At 34.3% G+C, this 19,093-nt stretch overlaps 1 protein-coding gene across 1 annotated transcript in view; it reads right to left on the bottom strand.

The window, feature by feature from the left end:
* Positions 1–1,147: 1,147 nt before the first annotated feature.
* LOC129226697 (uncharacterized) overlaps positions 1,148–19,093 on the bottom strand; it is a 133,906-nt gene continuing 115,960 nt past the window's right edge. Inside the window, exons 25-28 of the mRNA XM_054861326.1 lie at positions 13,388–13,453; positions 12,741–12,806; positions 12,552–12,617; positions 1,148–3,430 (exon numbers count right to left, since the gene is read on the bottom strand). Coding sequence (XP_054717301.1) covers positions 1,148–3,430; positions 12,552–12,617; positions 12,741–12,806; positions 13,388–13,453 — 2,481 coding nt within the window. The remainder of the gene's footprint in view (positions 3,431–12,551; positions 12,618–12,740; positions 12,807–13,387; positions 13,454–19,093) is intronic.

Genomic DNA, 19,093 nt, shown 5'->3' with positions numbered 1-19,093 from the left:
ATGTGCGATCGTCTCGATTTGACGCGAAGTCAGAATCCGAGAAAGTAATCAATTGAATTTTGCTGCATTGTAACTTTAGTTTTAAATCTCTCGTTTTCCAAACATATCCGAGTAATTTGACAAGGCCATTCCAATGAATTATACCAGGATTTGATTGGAATTGACTAAAAATATTTACTGCATATGCGATGTCTGGACGAGTTCTATTTGCTACAAATGCTAAGCAACCTACTAAATTTCTATACGGATATTTTGTCATTTCTTTTACTTCATCATCAGTTTTAGGACAATCAACACTTGAATAAATGACTCCTTTGCTAATGGGTAAAGATGCTACAGGAATGTTAAAATTTTCGAAACGTTCATAAATTTCCTGAATATATTCCAATTGACTTAAACACAAATCATTTTCTTCGTTTAAGAAATCTACCCCTAGCAATTTGCGTGTTTTTCCTAATACTTTTAGATCGAAGTATTCATTCAACATGTTGATTGCGCTATTTATATAACATTCATTTTTACCAAATAAAACAATGTCGTCGACATAAAGAAGTAAAATTACATATTCATTGAAATAAACACAATTACAACTTGAAAATTTAGAAAAACCAATTTTACACAAAACTTTTTCCATTTCATAATACCATAAACGGCCACTTTGATGTAAGCCGTATATAGCCCTTTTGAGTTTACAGTATAAATGTTCTTTACCTTTAATTTCAAAACCTGGAGGTTGTGTCATAAATATGGTTTCCTCTAAATGTGCATACAAATACGCGCATTTAATATCACATTGAACATGCATCCATTTTTCACATACTACCAATAGTGCGAAAAAAAATCTAATTATGCCGAATTGGACCACCGGAGAGTAGGTCTCCCAAAAATTTAGGCCCCTGATCTGAGTATGACCTTGAGCACATAATCTACTTTTGAAACGTACTACCTGGCCTTCCTCATTTTTCTTTACCGAATAAACCCATCTCGATCCTATTGGTACCGTATTTTCAGGCAATTCAGACAATTTCCACACCTCGCGATTTAACATCACGTCATATTCCTCTTTCATTGATGCATTCCATTGATCCCATTCTTTTGATTTTAATGCCTGTTTGTAAGTACTCGGAACTTTAATTTCCTCCGCTAGTCATGAAGAATTCAAATCTACCTTTGGTCTATTAGCGGAAATTTCACCTTCAAATAGGTCCTTTCCTACGAAACTAAACATATTTGGATCATACGCGATATTATGTTTATTGCAATATTTGTGAACATCATGCATGGATCTTAATCTGGTATTTTTCCCTTTCTCAAAAAAATAAATATCATTCCTAGAACTATTTGTCCTGGGTCTTACTTTTCTAACCCAAGTTACACTTTTTAAAGGTTTACTTTTCCCGTCAACTTCGCTTTCTGATTCTGATTGTAATTCGCTTTGACTAGTTTCCCCCTCCTCACTGAAAACAGATTCTTCTGCCGTCTCGTCAAGGTCAGAACTTTCGACTTGAGTGAGAGGCCAATTTGGGGTGACTTTTTCTTTCTCTTTTACGTTCGCGAATTCATCTTTGTAGAAAGTGTTTTCTTTGAAGGACACGTCTATGGATTCTATAATTTTATTGAGTTCAGGAACAAAAATACGATATCCTTTTCGTTTAAAAGCATAACCGACCAACACTCCTTTTTGAGCTTTTGCATCGAGTTTATTTCTTAAATTCTTTTGTATAGCTACGAATACAACTGTGCCAAATGCTCTTAAATGACAAGCCGAAGGTTTTCTGCCTCCGTACAGTTCAAAAGGTGTCTTTTTCTGGTTTTTGTGGCAGACGCGATTCCACGTATAGACAAAATATAACATGGCTTCAGGCCAGAAATTTTGTGGTAATCCGCTTTCTTGAAGTATTACGCGAGTTGCGTTAGCTACCACCCTGTTAAAGACTTCCGCTACTCCATTTTGCATCGGAGTAAATGGTACAGTTAATTCGTGCTTTATGCCCTTTTCTTTACAAAAATCATCAAACTCATTGTTTACAAACTCAGACCCATTATCTGTTCTTACAAATTTTACATTTTTACCAATAAAGTTTTCTGCTCTTAAAATATGGTACTTCAAAATTTCAGGAACTAGGCTTTTATTACAAATTGGATAAAGTGAACATCTCCGAGAAAAATCATCGATTATGGATAAATAATATCTTTCTCCATTCCTTCCCTTGACACTATATGGTCCCCAAACGTCAGCGTGAAGGAGTTCAATCGGTCGTTTCGACCGAATATTATCTATAGACTTAAAACTAACGCGTTTGAACTTTCCGATTTTACAATTGTCACAATTTAGTTTTATACTTTTAAATTTGGGTAAACCATTAACGGATTTTAAATCACCGGTTTGTCTGATAGAATCTACGTTCACATGAGCAAATCGCTTATGCCAAGTTTCCAAATCTACTGAATTATTTTCAGGAATGGGATTCTTATCTACATGATTATTCTCAGAGATTTCATTATCCACAGTTTCAACAATATACATGCCATTTTCAAGTTTTGCTTTAAAAATTGGACCCTTTTGGCTAGATACCTCCACGAAACCTCCTCCCCCTACAAATTTTGCACCTCCCTGGTCAAATTTAGTACCAGATAAAATATTACGACGTAATTGGGGAGAGTACAATACATTTTGTAAAATTACAGTTTTTTCACCAAAATTAACTTTAACATCTCCTTTTCCGACAATTGGAAAGGTTTTCTCCTTTACTGCTACCGCCATACGAACATCCCGAACTTTCTCAAAATTCACGAACCAGTCCTTTCTAAAGGAAAAATGATGAGAGGCGGCTGTATCAAAGGTAAATAGGTTCCTAGATCGCCCTGTGCCTGAATGACTTAAATTAGCTTCAGAGACAAAATATAATTCGTACTCACGTCTGTCGTTGGAAAATGACCGTCTCCGTCCTTTGGAATTCCATCGGCGACCTCGATTTCGGTTTCTACTTCGGTTCCATCTGTTGGGTCTGTCACTCCTCTGCTGGGGTGAGACTTCTCGGGGATAACCTCGTTGAGTCGTTTGGTGGTTCCGTGGTGGATGACACTTTTTCCGGGTTGGGCATACACGCTTAATGTGGCCCTGTTCGCCACACGAGTGGCAGATAATCTTTGTCATATAAGCATATGTATTGGCTTCTTTCTCCATATTAAGGTTCTGGCGACCCTCTTCTACTATCAGATCAATAACAACCTTATCGAATCTAAACTCAGGTGCAGGACGTGTAAGAATGTTCTGGACAATATTGTCATATGATCTAGGTAAATTTTGGAGAAGGTGAAACGTCAGGTAATCCTCGGGAAACTCTGGATAAGCTAATTTTATGTTATCAAAAATTCGTTGAAGGCGAGCGGCGAATAAATTTAATTTTTCGCCCTTTTCAAGATGGCACTGATTTAATTGATTAAAATTTTGCATTTGAACACATCGATTATTAGGGAAGAAATGATCCCTTAATTTCTTCCATGACTCCGCAGGATCTTCTATATTTTCAATGATTTTCTTTAAACTTTGGTTGATATTTAAAAAAATTATTGACAGCGCGGCTCTTCTTCGTATTTCGTAATCGCGAACATCTCTAGCGGTGATTTCGGCTTCCTTGCTGATAACGGGCACTTTTTCCGATCCATCTACAATGGACCACGCATTCCTGTCCATAAGAAGGAATTTGGCATTTATTGCCCATTCCGTGTAATTTTCATTCGTAAGTGGCTCTATGGTAACCCCAGAAGTAGCCATTATAAATCTTGACTTTTAAATTCGCATGCGCGATAAAAAGAGTCTTGGATGAAAAAAAATCCTACAGTTCCATTAGGTAGAAAAAGAGTTCACTTCCAAAAAATTTCCGCTTCAAATATCAACTAGTGTAGCTTTTCCACAAGCGTCCGAGATCTCTATGAAATTTCGTAATTTGACTGAAGAACATCGGTAAAGGAAACGACTAACACCATTTTCTTACACATCGCTTGTTACGGCCTCCCCGAATAAAACTTTCTTGCACAGCGGTATTTGCTCGAAAAAAAAAAATTTTATTCTCAAAAAAATTTACAACTGATTCACTTTCAAAGAACTCTACAGGGGAAAGGCAACCTGGGCCCATAACCCCTTGTTGGATGGGAAGGTATGATTGAAACTAACTCTTGCCCAAACAACGTAATACATCTAGCAGAGTGAAATTGGAGTTCGTGAAACAGTATAATTGAAGACGAATAGCTCATTAAACATCAATTAATTTATTAAAAGATAAAAAACAAAGTATATGGCTTTGACAAAAAGTAAATAAGGATAAGTATATCATTATTGCAAATACCCCGTTGACCTAGACTAATAAGTATTATCAATTGACCCGACTATCGTTCATGAAGAACGAAGTCTTCAATGGACAAACGTCATACTACTTCAATTAAACAAAAAAAGGTAACAGCCTAAGCTTGCTGAACAAACAGCAAGTTGGCTTGCCTGACATGAGCCAACGCGTCTAGGCTGTGCAAGAAGTGAGAGAGAGATCAACTGATAACAGCTTTGCTTATATTCAGACTCTCATTAGCATATCTTCACTTCAATGCTACCTGATCGTGATCTTCAGTGGCCAAGCCCGAAGCGTGTGCACGTGACGTCACATGTTCAAGAAGAATCGACGTCAAATTAGTCACGTCATGGGCAACGCCCACTACACGTGCCGTTCTCTATTCCAAGACTAGTTACGTCACGGATTCTAGCGTTCGTTAAGGAACAATGATATGAAAACTGCAAATATGTAAAATGTTATCTAACATACAAAATGATAATAAACCTTCACTTAGATTGACATACTATGTCTATCATTTTTTCAAAATTTTATCGTGCGTGAATTTAAAATTTCAGAATTCAAATTAATTTTTTTTTGAGCAATCACGATTGCTTATTGTTCTCATTTGACCGTTTTTGGTGTCCGTGCCTTTTTCAGCCTCCACCGTCACCTGCAGGTGCGCCGCCGCACCGCCCCCAGGTAGCCGCTCCTGGTCGGTGGCATCCATGTCCTACACACATGCATGCTCATTCACATACGCACTCGCACACATACACACGAGCCTTTACACACATGCCAACGTGCATACACACAGGTCTACGCACACACAAAAGTCTACACATACACAACTAATACACACGTCTCCGTTCAAGAGTAGAGGTAGGCTTGGAGGAACAAGAGGCGCGTCTAGAAACAAGTGAAAAGGGTAGTAACCATTGAGTAGTGTTCTGTCGCAACTCATGATTGCGAAAAGCATAATTTGAATTCAAAATTTCAGAATTCAAATTAAATTTTCCTTTTTTTCATTTTACTTTAAGTATTTTATTTTTGAGCAATCACGATTGCTTATTGTTCTCATTTGACCGTTTTTGATGTTCCGTGCCTTTTTCAGCTTGGACCAGAAGCCTATGCAGCACTGCCGTGCTAAGCACAAATGTGGTATCTGCAATTTTCATCGAAATTGAGTTACGGTCACCAGGTGGTCCTTTGTCACATATTTCACCTAAATACAACGTTTTATGGTCATTTGTCAATGGGAAATATTTTTTAAAAATTTCTGAAAAAGTTGCATCCAAATCAAATACATGGAGGCACACAACTTTAAACGGCTATTTCTCCTTTTGAAATCAGATGCAGATACCACTTTTGCGCTTAGCACGGCAGAGCACCACCGCCCACCTTCCTCTGCTGGTGGCGCGGCGCGGCTGCTCCGGTCCTGAGCTATCCGCTTCTCCTGGTCGGAGGAGTCCATGTCCTACACACACGCACGCTCACACCTACGTGCATACACACAGGTCTGCGTACACACACAAGCCTACACACTTACACACACAACTATGCACACGTAACCGCCCAGGAGGAGAGGCAGGAATGGGGGGGGGGACAGGAGCTGTTTCTAGAAACATCAACTCCATTGAGTAGGGTCCTGTCTCAGTTCGTGATTGGGAAAAACATAATTTGAATTCAAAATTTCAGAATTCAAATTTTTTTCTTTTTTAATGAAAATATTTTTTTTTTCAATGATTACCTAAAACAAAAATTTTTAAACATCATTTAATTTTTACTCATCAAAGAATGTTTTGTAAACATTAGTTTGTGAAATAGCAGTCAGGAAAAGTCTTAAGAAAAATATTTTAATTTGTAAAAAAATTAAAAATTTTCATTAAAAAAAAATTGTTTTTCCACTGCCTCAAACTTGCAGTAATTTTGCCTCTCCATCAGTGGCAGATTTTCGGGGGGGGGGGACAACTCCCCCCCCCCCATGACTGACGTTTTCCGAAACCAATAATATAGAATTGTAGAAATTACTAGCAATTGTTACTACACTCCATTCACTTCAAAAATCTCAGCTTATAATCAGGCAATTGCTCACATTTCTGTTGAAAAAATTTTAAGCTTAATATCTTGTAAAAATATATCTAAAAATAAAATCAAATTTAAAAATTAAACATTTTCCCAGAAAGTGGTTATGAAACAGGGAAATGTGTCTGACTCTCCACCTTGTGAACACTCTGAACAGAGCTTTTTTTTTATTATTATTATTACTTACATGCAGTGGTTGGAAGTAGCGGGCTACAAGTAGCGACGCTACTGTAGTAGCTACATTTTTGAGTAGTTTGTAGTGTAGCGCACTACTTTTTTAATAAAGTAGTGTAGTGAGTAGTTAACTACAAAAAAATAGTAGTTTGTAGCGATTTCTGGAAACTACTTTTAAATAAACTGAAAACAAAAAAAAAATTAAATTAATTTGCATTCTGACATTTTGAATTCAAATTATGTATTTCACAATCACGAGTTGCGACAGGACCCTATTCATTGGAGTTATTGTTTCTAGAAACGGTTCCTGTCCCCCAAGCTTGCCCTTCCTCCTGGGTGGTTACGTCTGTATAGTTGTGTGTGCGTAGGCGCGCGTGCATGCATGTGTAGGCTTGTGTGGGTGCATAGACCTGTGTGTATGCACGTAGGATTGTGTATGTGTGTGAGCACGTGTGTGTACCGGACATGGACGCCTCTGACCAGAAAAAGCGGATTCCGACGCGCCTGAGAGGCCGGTGGGCGGTGCTGCTGCAGAGCCGCTGGTCCAAGCTGAAAAAGGAACCACAACGCCAAGAACGGTCAAATGAGAACAATAAGCAATCGTGATTGCTCAAAAAATGGTTCAAACGAATTTGATTGGCTCAAATTTTACACAAGTACATCAGCGGATGCAATGAGAAATAAGACTCAAAAAAATACGAGCTGACCTCAGGCATTTCATTTTGACGCCATACGTTCTATCTGTTTGACGCCATTAGTTGTTTTGCCGTTGTAATTTCCATATTTCACCAATATTCATATTGCAAAAAGCACTTATTTTCGCGAAAATAAAGACATGGGTGATTTCGCGAGTTGAAAATTTGGTGAATTTTATATGAACTGACCGAAGATTAAAAACCAAAAATATTTTAGCAAGGCTTAAATTTTTGACAGTATTCACCAAATAAAAAGAAGCTACTTAAAATGTTATAGAAAAGGATGAAATTGAACTGTTCTGGAGGACTTACAATAAATACGAGCATTACAGTGTGTGAGAGTATAATAACGGACATTTTTCTTAATGTCTTCTGATGAGCTAATTTATCAATCTTTTTTGTTCAATTCTCTTACGGTGAGTGTGTGTGTGTTTATCAGGATCCCCCCCCCCCAAAAAAAAAAAAATCGAAAGTTGATTTTTCAAGTCGCACACTCTCTTATATTTTATCCTTTTACATCCAAAAAAAAATCATATAATTTGAACAACGGCAGCAAGTGCCGATTATGTCTGAAAGTGTGAATCAGCATTTGTGTAATGCTAGGCCAAATTGAAATAAAATGCTTTTTTAGAAACTCAAAATTTCTGTTGATAAAACGTTCCTCCTATACCCACATATGCACCACAAAAACATTTATTCAAATTAAAAACCATTTAGATATCCCACACGTGCCTAACATTTATAATTTTCTTCAAAATATTAAGTTTTTGATACATATTTTCAGAAATGTAAGATTTTACGAAATTATTAAGCTGAAAAATATAAACAGTAAAGTAGAAAAGTAGGTAATTAGCGTTAAATAGAAATGTTTGTTTTCCTGCAATTTTTAAGTCTCCCACATAGTACTCAAAGATCTGGTTTTTTTTAAAGGTTGAGTTAAATTTTTCATTTAAAATATATTATTTTTTTATTATTCGTTTGTAATTGTTGATCTGTAAATGTGTTCGTTATTAGTTTTTGAACTTGATATTCTATTTAAATTTATATGTAATTTTTTAAAAGATAACTGAAAAAAAAATCAATTTTTTAAATAAAATTATAAATTTTAGGTCAAGTGTGGCATATCTAAATGCTTTTTAATTTGAATAAATGTTCTTGTGGTACATGTGGGGTGTTGGGTACAGGGGCAACGTTTCCCAACAGAAATTTCGAGTTTCTAAAAAACGTTTTTTTTTTCTTTTTTTTTTTGCAATTTGGCCTAGCATACAAGTATTGTTTTACACTTTCGGGTACAAGTCGGCACGGGGTTGCCCTTGTGCAAATTGTTTGAAACTTTTTTTCACGATTGTTTTGACACAAGAGGAAAAATACAAGAGTGTATGCGACTTGAAAAATTGACTTTCATTTTTTGAGGGACAGCCTATTGTGTATGCTTTTTATTTGCTTATTTTTTGGAAAGTAGCGAAGTAGCGACTACATTTCAAAAGTAGTTTGTAGCTACTATATTTTGAAAAAAGTAGTTGTAGCTGTAGTTAACTACATTTGTAACAAAGTAGCTGTAGTTCGCTACAAAAGAAATGTAGTTTTTCAAACCACTGCTTACATGTACTCAAAAACTAACAAACAATTACAGCATTAATTCCACAATTTGCATGTAAACTTCTAACTTTTTCACTCATCTAACATTGTTTCTTTTAAAATTTATGTGTGCTGGTTTTATTTCATTTATTCTTTTTTTAATGTAGTGCCATAAGACTGCTTGATTGTTTCTTACAAAAAGAATAAGTCCTGGATAAAGTGGCTGCTTATGATAAAAAAAGGTGGCTTAAAAGTCAATTGAGCATTGGCTACAAACTAAAAATTTGAATTTTTGATTCTACCACTTGCCATTTGATTAGCTCAGGGAGTAACATCACAGCATCAGAAACAACAACAAAAATCGAACAAAACCGGTCGCAAAAGTTTGAAGCGACTTAAGTGGATTTTTTTCTTTTTATGCAAAAATGTGGCAGAAAATATTGATAATTATAGGAAATTTAAGACAAAGTTCAAAATATTAATAAATTTTAGGACAATTTTTAAAAAATTATGAAATTTACTACAACTTCTAAACTTGTTAAAACTATATTTATAATTAAGTAGTTCTAGTAGTAGTAATTTATGAATATAATAGTGGTGCCTGCTGGCTTTGCCTGTAGTAGAAAATTAAAAGGTCATTTGGTTTGCCTGTATATTAACAAATAATGAATGATGAATTTCTCACCAATTTGCTATATTCATTTGCTTGCCCATGTTACGGTTCCAGGTTATGATAATTCCGTAATTTATTCGTCCACGTTGTGATAATTTGCTCCGTAAAATTTTCTTAAAATTGGAATATAAAAAGAACAAAATCGAATTTTTGAAAAATCGCTTTGAGGTGCACACCCCCATGCTCAAACTAATTTTGTACCAAATTTCATGAAAATCGGTCGAACCGTCTAGGCGCTATGAGCGTCACAGAGATCCTGACAGACAGAGAGATATCCAGACATCCAGACTTTCAGCTTTATTATTAGTAAAGAAATAAAAAAAAAAAACACTTTGACAGACCACTGTGTTTGGTACTGATAAGAGCCATTCCATTTCAGATCAGGCAGGGTCTGTCACATGAACATCACCGATTTTTTTGAAAAAATTACAGTAGTTACAACTAAGGAACATATGAAATATCCCAAAAGGATTTTGCAAGAAAAGATTTTTTTCTTCAGTTACAACCTATTAAAATTCTGCACAAAATCCGCCACTTTGGAAAAAACCGGCAGAACACTCCATTTGAAATGGACACTATTTCAAAAGTATTTAACCTATTTGAATAATTCTTTTTTCTAAAACTAAATAAGGACCCATATATCCTCCAGACATTGTTTTTGAAAGTTTAGTTAGGTTTTTTGGTTAAGAAAAAAAATTCATTTTTGCGGCGAAAAAACTGCATTTTTACCGATTTTATGATTTTTTTTAAATGAAAAAAAAGATTTTTTTACTAAACGGAGATGGCAGTCTAAAGCCATTACATGATAGTTTCATAGCATATTTTATTATATTCCTTAGATGCATACAGCCTTGGAAATAAAATTTGAAATTTTGAAAATTTTCAAAAATTAGCGATTTTTGAAGTGATTTTACTCAAAAACCCATTTTTTAAAAATCTAAAAATTGGCTCATTTGAACCCCATATAATGCTTAACAAGTGGATAGACACCGCATCCCGTATTTTTTCCCATAAAATGTTTTATGATTTTTTGAAAGTGCCATGGCAATATCGCCATGGCATTTATGTAAAATAAAAATGTCTAATTATTTTAGTCATTGAACTTCTGATTATATTAATGCCTAATAGCTACAATAATGGTGCACTTTATCAGGATCAAATAAAATTTTACACACTTTTAATAATATAGCAGTAACAAACCGCTTCTGACGACCTAGTCATTTCGTCTTTTTACACTTCCTTATATAAACATATTTTTCAGCTGATCAGCACCTAATTGTTATGGGAGCTGAGCTCCCATACTTCCTTTTTTGTTTCACTAAAATTTTCGTATTTTTGACCGAATTCAGGCCACTTAAGCATTAAAATAAGTTCTGAAGACTATAGGGCTCTTGCACTTCTTTTGTTAGAAATTGGATCCCTGGCTATAATAGCTACCTTTGATGAGATCTGTTTGGTTACCTCAACTTACAACCATGTTCAATTAATTACTTCTCTCATAAAACAGGTGGGCTTTTTAAATTCTTAAACTACAAGTGAGTTTTGAGGTTTGAATTTAGTATACATATTTTACGTATAAAAGTAATCATACGAGGTAGGATCTAAAAATTATGTGACAACATTCGCCAATGACAACCAAAGCACGAAATTAAAATTAATCGTTTTAAATGCATTGTATTGTTCTTCCCTTTGATGGTTTCCCCTGTCACGTAATTGAGTTGAAGAGAAAGAGAAAAAATCATTCGTTGCTTTATATGAAAGTAATGGTGAATGCATAGCTTTGGAGACGAAATAAACTAATATTTAAAAAAAAGGGAAATATTTTAGCTGTTACTGAGATAAAGTACATCATTATATCGTAGCTATTAGTCATTAATATAATCACCAAAGGCTCTTCTATAATTACATACAAAAAGAGGAATTGACTGGGTCATCAAAAGCGGTTTGTTACTGCTATATTATTAAAAGTCAGTAAAATTTTATTTGTTTCTGATAAAGTGCACCATTATTGTAGCTATTAGGCACTAATATAATCAGAATTTCAGTGATTGAAATTATTAGACATTTTTATTTTACATGCATGCAATGGGGGATAAGGTCACTTTCAATTTTACATGCATGCAATGGGGGATAAGGTCACTTTCAAAAAATCATAAAACATTTTATGGGAAAAAATACGGGATGCGGTGTCCATCCACTTGTTAAGCATTATATGGGGTTCAAATGAGCCAATTTTTAGATTTAAAAAAAAATGGTTTTTTTGAGTAAAATCACTTCAAAAATCGCTAATTTTTGAAAATTTTCAAAATTTCAAATTTTATTTCCGAGGCTGTATGCATCTAAGGTATATAATTAAATATGTTATGAAACTATCATATAAGGGCTTTAGACTGCTTTTTTTTTCATGGAGAAAAAAATCATAAAATAGGTAAAAATGCAGTTTTTTCGCCGCAAAAATGAATTTTTTTTCTTAATCAAAAAACCTAACTAAATTTTCAAAAACAATGTCTAGAGGATATATGGGTTCCTATTTATTTTTAGAAAAAAGAATTATTCAAATAGGTTAAATACTTTTGAAATAGAATGTCCATTTCAAGTGGAATGTTTTGCTGGTTTTTTCCAAAATGGCCAATTTTGTGCAGAATTTTTATAGGCTGTAACTGAAGAAAAAAAATTTTTCTTGCAAAATCCTTTTAAGATATTTCATATGTCCCTTAGTTGTAACTACTGTAATTTTTTTCAAAAACATCGGTGATGGTCATATGACACTTTTCATACCTGCCTGCCTGATTTGAAATGGAATGACTCATTATGCTTTGGTCTGAAAAAGAGTCTTCATAAAAAATAATTCTTTAAAGGTGCATATGCACTAACATCACTTAGTACTTCTATATAAGTATAATTGAATCAATTGTTTTAGAAATGGCATAAGTCTTATGGAAATCCATTAGACTTACACCCTTTCTGAAATAATGGATTCAGTTGCTTCTTTTGCGTAGGGTAAAGCAAAATTTTACTTACTTGAGGCACATTTGACTTTGGGATGGTTTGCTTTTGAATAAAATTAGGAACTGCTTTTTCTTTTGTCTGTAAAAGAAAATTTATCAAACTAATTTTTTAAAGGGCCATTTGCAGAAACATCACTTAGAACTTTTATTGAAGTATAATTGCTTCTTTAGCGTAAGGTAAATGAAGAAAAATTTTACTTACTTGAGGTATATTTGGCTTTGGAATAGTTTGGTTTTTAATAGTGTTTGAAACTGCTTTTGCTTTTGTCTGTAAAAGAATATTCATAAAAAATTTTTTTAAGGTTGAATTGCACAAACATCATTTAGTTCTTTTGTATAAGTGTATAATTGTGTCTTTTAAGTAAGGTAAGTACAGGACCCGCGAGAGCCAGTGTGGGCCTTTTGTCCAGTCACCACACTCTTCACATAATACTTATAAAATTTAGGCTACTCTGAGACGGGCCCCCCATACTTGGATAAAATTGAAAACTCTCTGAACTCGAATAATTTCTTAAATTTTCTGCAAAAAACTGCTGTACTTCTGTCAAGTCTTATATTATGGCCAACAGCAAAGGTCAAGTTGAAAGCGAGTAGAGTACCACAAGAGTACCAATAAAACCAGCATGTTTTTTCAATTATATTTGCTCATTTTTGAATATAATTGATCGGGGGAACCTCAAAATTGGTGACCAATATTTATCGTCAAAAAAGAGTGCAGAAAATACAAAAATTCTACTATATTATCTGGGTTTGTTCCCCCCTCCCCCTCAAGAGACTGGTTTCCTAGTTTTTGACTAGGTTGACATCAGCTCTTGTCGGCTCTAAGTAAATACAGAAAATTCAACTTACTTGAGGCACGTTAGGCTTTGGAATAGATTGGTTTTCAATAGTTTTTGGAACTTCTTTTGCTTTTGCCTGTAAAAGAATATTCATAAAAATAATTTTTGAAAAGATTCAATTGCACATACATCATATTGTTTTTTTTTTTTGTAAGTAATATGGGCTATCACCACCTCCTTGCTGTTGCCAATTACTTGCAACCAGTTCCATTCGGATTGCTTCTCTATCGGAACTCACAGCTTTCGTTCCCCACCTTGCCTATATCATTCTAGTCCAGCAGATGCAACTTCAATAATATGTTCATAAAAACAATACATTCTGGATATTAAATTTTTTCACCCAGCTGATCTTGTTTGAATGAAATGATAATTGCTCATATTTGTCTAACTGTGCCAAGCACAATTGAACCTCTTATTTCAAAAACAAGTCAAATGATAAATTCGTGGTTTTGAGAAAAATGAGAAAAACTAGCTACATACTACATTTTTATGAAGGTGTAAATTTAATTTCTGCTTAAAGCAGATCTTATTTGGATACTTTTTAGACAATAGTTCATTTTCTTAATTTATATTTTCTATGCAAAAATAATTATTAAAACTTTGGGTTTGACTGGTTTCTGCAAAAAGAAAAAGAAAAAAAAAGCTACTTTAAAAGCTTAGTCTATTTTTTTGAGATTTTCCAATAAGAAGAATATTAGATCAAAAGAATGTATTTTTTTGTTTAGTATCAACTAATAGCCTTATTATATTATGCTGGTTCTTCCTTTATTTGTGGAGAGATAGCTACTAGCCTAGGCCAAGTTTGTCCTGTGTGGAAACTATATTTATATTGCTTTAAAAAAGAGGGAGAGGATGCTAATCTAACAGTTTTAATAAAAATATTAATAAAAGCATTGCTCAACAATGACCATGATTAACAATGAATTTCCAATGGAAGGAATACCTACATTTTAGCCAGTGGCGGATCCAGACGATCCTCTTGGGAGGAGCGAATGACAAACCCATTACATGGGGAGGAGGGAGGGGGGAACTAATAAAAAATAATTTTTAAAAAAGTTTAAGAACTGAAGCATGACAGGTTTTTTTTTTTTTTCGAATTATGTTTTTGTTTCAAAGAGTTTGAATGAAAGTGTTTCGACTACCAAGAATAAAAAATTGAAAAGTGGGAAAAAAAGGGAAGAATATCTATTAGGACTCTGGATGCATTATCCAAATTAAACAATTCAATCTTTGATTCGTTTGAGGACTCGTGAAGTATTTTCAGTAGTCATTCATGTAATCAATTGTACTTTTTTTCATTTATAAGAGCAGCATCAAGATGGCATCTCTTTTTACCAGTTTTTGTACCAAACATAATGAAATACAAAAATAGCATTTTTTAATAATATTTGAAGATAGTTATGGTTTTGTTTGTTGATTGAGCAGTTTAATATTCACGTATAAGTAGGAATGTTTGCCGGTTTTCCCCTAAAAAACGTTTTGTTAGGAACACATTTTTAAACCTTCTTTGGTGGTTAATAGGAGGAAGGGAGGTTTATAGGTCCCTCTCTGAAAATGTTTTGAAGTTTAAGAGTACATTTTCAAAAATACGATTGTTTGCCATCTGTGGTGGTTCGAAGGGGAAGGATGAGATTCAGGAATTCTCCCCAGTCGTTTTTTGATATTAGAGTTTCAAAAATGCAAGTTTAAAGATCTTTAATGATGCTAAAAACAAGGGGGTTCGGGGCTTGTCCCCCGGAAAAAGAATAAAAGATCTGAAAACACAATTGTAAGCAACTTTTGATGGTGCAGCAGAAGACATGGGGTTCAGTACTTTTTCCCAGAAATGCTTCAATGTAGAAGTTCCAAAAACGCAGTTTTAGATAATTTTGAATGGTGTTGAAAGATGAGGAAAGAATTGGGGCTCCTCTCCGGAAATTTTCCGAAAATGAAGTCCTGAAAACACAGTTGTAGAGGCATCTAAAATGCATTGGAGAAAGGAGCAGGGTTTAGAACTTTCCACTGGATATTGCTCAAAATCAAGTCTTGAAAACGCGATTCGTTGCTCATCTTTGATAATGTAAAAGGGAAAGGATGGGGTCAGGAGCTGTTTTGATATGGAAGGCTTCAAAAACACAATGTTAGAGGATCTTCATTGATGTTAGGGGAAGGGCTAAGACTGGGGGGCTCTCTCTCAGAATTTTTTTGACTTTGAAATTCTAAAAACGAAATTAAAGGCCCTCTTTAGAGACATTAGGCGAAGGCACGAAACTGTAATGACGTTTCAAAACTCTCCCCCAGAAATATGTTGACATTAAAGCTCCAAAAAACATACATGAAAAATTATCATTTAAGCTTTGTACTACAATATGATTAAAGTGAAAAACCAACATAAATAAAGCACAAATTCTGAAGAAAATACAACATATAGCTATTTCAAGGCTACAATGGAACCTCTTTATCAGGGTAAAAAGCTCACCAACACAGCCAAAAGTCGCGAGAGAACTAACAACAACCACGTGGAAACCGGTATTTATACCAAAGAGTGCCAACCAATAGGAATTCAGGACACAAGACATCAAAACAACCAATCAGCAAACGACAGGGCAACCCCTGTTTAATGTGTCAAGAAAAGGCTGGCTGGTGGCGTGATGGTTAGGCACTGCTGGCCTTCTACGCCTGGGGACCCAGGTTCTGACCTGGGTGGCCAGTTGGTGGATTTTCAAGATACAGAAAATCTTTAGCGCCCATGTTGTATGATTATGCAATATGTAAAAGATCCCTTGGGTATTCGTTTGGCTTAGAATATCCCTCGGCTAAATTAAATTCCTAGTGCAATTTTGCATCAAATGAGAGCCCAGGTGCCTCCATCTGGTGGAAACTGGGTGACAAAAACACTACTGCATCATGCATCAGCGCCTTAATGGTGACACACGAAAGACTGATGCATTGTTGGGGAGCGCACTAAGTCCGGTTATGGCACAGAGGCCTTGAGGTGGGTCTCTTATACAGCTCCATTGGAAAGAAAAAAAAATGTGTCGAGAAAATTTTTGTTTCAATGATAACATGAAAGGCACAACATTAAAATTTTATACAACAAAGTTAAAAGGAATACAGGATTGCAGATATACGTTTCAAAGTTTGAATTGTAAACATGCCCTGATTAAAGCATAGGCCTACGGGGCCTAGATTCAGCCCCCACGGTTTAGGACCCCTATCTTTTTCAAAGTTACATTACATTTAATAAAATTTGCATTTATTAGACTTCAAAAGGCAAGTCTAACAAGACTAAAAGTAAAAACGAATTAACATTGATTACCTACACTACATTTTCTAGGACTAAAAATTGACGTTCAACAATAATAAAAATAAGCAAAGGAAAATGATTTGTCTGAATTTCTATTGGCTGGTGCTCTTTGGTATAAACACCGGTTTCCACGTGGTTGTTGCTAGTTCTCTTGTGACCTTTTGTTGTGTTGGTGAGCTTTTTGCACTGATGAAGGGGCTCCATTGTAGCCTTGAAATAGCTGTATGCTGTATTTTCTTCAGAATTTGTGCTTTATTTACGTTATTTTTTCACTTTAATCCAAAAACATAGTTTAAGGTTTTTCTCTAATGTTAGGAAAAGAAGAGGTTTTGTAGTCCTGCAGAAATTTTTGTGGAACTGGAATCTTAAAAACAAAATTGTAGGATGGCTTTAATAACATTAGAGGTAAAGGGTTGGGATTCAAGGAATCTTCCCCGTCGATTATTTCTAAATGAAAGCTCCAAAAATTCAAAATATTTGACAATGTTTCATGACATTGAAAAATAGGGGTTCAGAAATTCTCATATGGAAAATGTTTGCAATTTAAGGCGTAACAATATAGTTATGGGTGATTTTTTAAGATGTGTTGGGAGGAGGGGAAAAATTTGGTGGACTTCTAAAAATTTTTCGAATTTACGAACTTTTGGGGGAACGTCCCTACCCTCCCCTGTGGATCCGCCACTGATTTTAGCATGAAATTAGTTAAAAACAGTTATAATTCATGTTTTAATTATCTTGGAGCATTGGAACGAACTTTATCTTTTGCAGAAAAATCGGGGTTTTCTATATTTTATTCTAATATTTGCAAGCATTTTTTTTATCCTTATATTAAAGAATTTATGCAAAAATGTTAATTTAAATTGGAACAATTTAACAATCAATAGTTAATTAATGAATTTGACTATGGAGTATTGCATTGTCATCGGCTGTGAGGTCGCATTCTGAATTTCAAAATAATCTGATCACAGGAAGCGGGTGAAAATTGAGTCGCAAGATTTGAACAAGATATATATATATATCTAAACATCAATCGAACAATAAACAGACAAGGTTACAACACAGATAAATGACAGAGATGAGGCCAATACTCTTCAGCAGTGGAAACTTCATCCTATGGTCGAAGGACCAAAAATTTTAATACTAAAACTAAAAATAGGATGTCCAATTCTGAAAAAGAGAACATTCAGGATTACATTGGGCAAAAGCACCACATGTGAAAAATGAATGCAGATTTTTGGAGCTAAGCCCTAAAACTAAGCACTGGGTTAACTTAAAAGTCCTACGTTTTCAATTTGTATATATATATATATATATATATATATATATATATATATATATATATATATATATATATATATATATATATATATATCTTTACTAATATTATAAAGAGAGAGGGCAGATTTTTGTGTGTTTATATGTTCGAGGTAATCTCCGAAACCACTGCACCTATTTGAAAAATTCTTTCACTATATGAAAGGTGCTTTCTAACTGAATAACATAGGCTATAATTAAAAAAAAATCCATTAAATAGTTCTTTTTTTTTATTCAAATTTAGTCCCAAATTTTACGTAAATTGCCTATTATTGGCTATTAAAGGGATGAAAAATTACTTGCACATATTAATATTATATATCGTTAAAAAGGATAGAATTTTCGGCATTTTAAACAATTTATTTCAATGCTCTAACTTAATTACGGCGGGAGTAATTTGTTTTTAGCTCAAACTTTTTTAGGCTTAGCTGAAATTTAGGCACTACTTTGTTCATTAAATCTATCAATAAAAAGTGAAGGAATTGTCCCACAGTTTTCTTTTTGAAAGCATTGGAAAAAACGAGATTTTTTACTCCAGATCTCTCTCGACCTATGGTCGAAAAAATTAGCTTCTATCTTCAAAGGAAAAAAAGTTAGAAGCGTTTTTAAATCAATTTCGAAATACGTCATTTTGATTCAGGTTTTCAACCATTATATTTTCGCGTTTCGATGGTTACTCTTTTTGTTTGTTTGATGAAACATTTATTATTGCCAAAGAAAACATCCGCTTCACTCGCAAAAGGGCTGGGTTCCGGTAGCGTGGTCGCTTGGCACGTTAGGGGCTGAGCAGGTTCAGTCTAGGATTATTGTTTTAAGGCAACCGTTAATGTAATGTTTTGGCTATTTGTTTCGAAAGAAAAGAAACTTTTGATCTGTTTTTATCCAAGTGAAATGTACAATATTTTCTTTTTTTTCTGACGATGATTTTTGAATGTTCCACAGGATGTTTTTTTTTAGATGAATGGATTATGGTAGCGTGGTTGCTGGGCAAGTTTGGCGATAAGCAATAGAGCTGCGGAATTATTTTTACATTTGAAAGACATTTGATGTCTTTTTTTGTTTATTTGGCGAAATATTTTAAATTGCAGTAAAAACCGCTTCACTCACTAAATAGAG

This window comes from Uloborus diversus, chromosome 7 (assembly GCF_026930045.1).
Source record: "Uloborus diversus isolate 005 chromosome 7, Udiv.v.3.1, whole genome shotgun sequence".
In the NCBI taxonomy this organism is placed as follows: Eukaryota; Metazoa; Arthropoda; class Arachnida; order Araneae; family Uloboridae; genus Uloborus; species Uloborus diversus.
The sequence above is the reverse complement of the archived record's forward strand: the minus strand, read 5'-3'. Positions and strand labels throughout refer to the sequence as shown.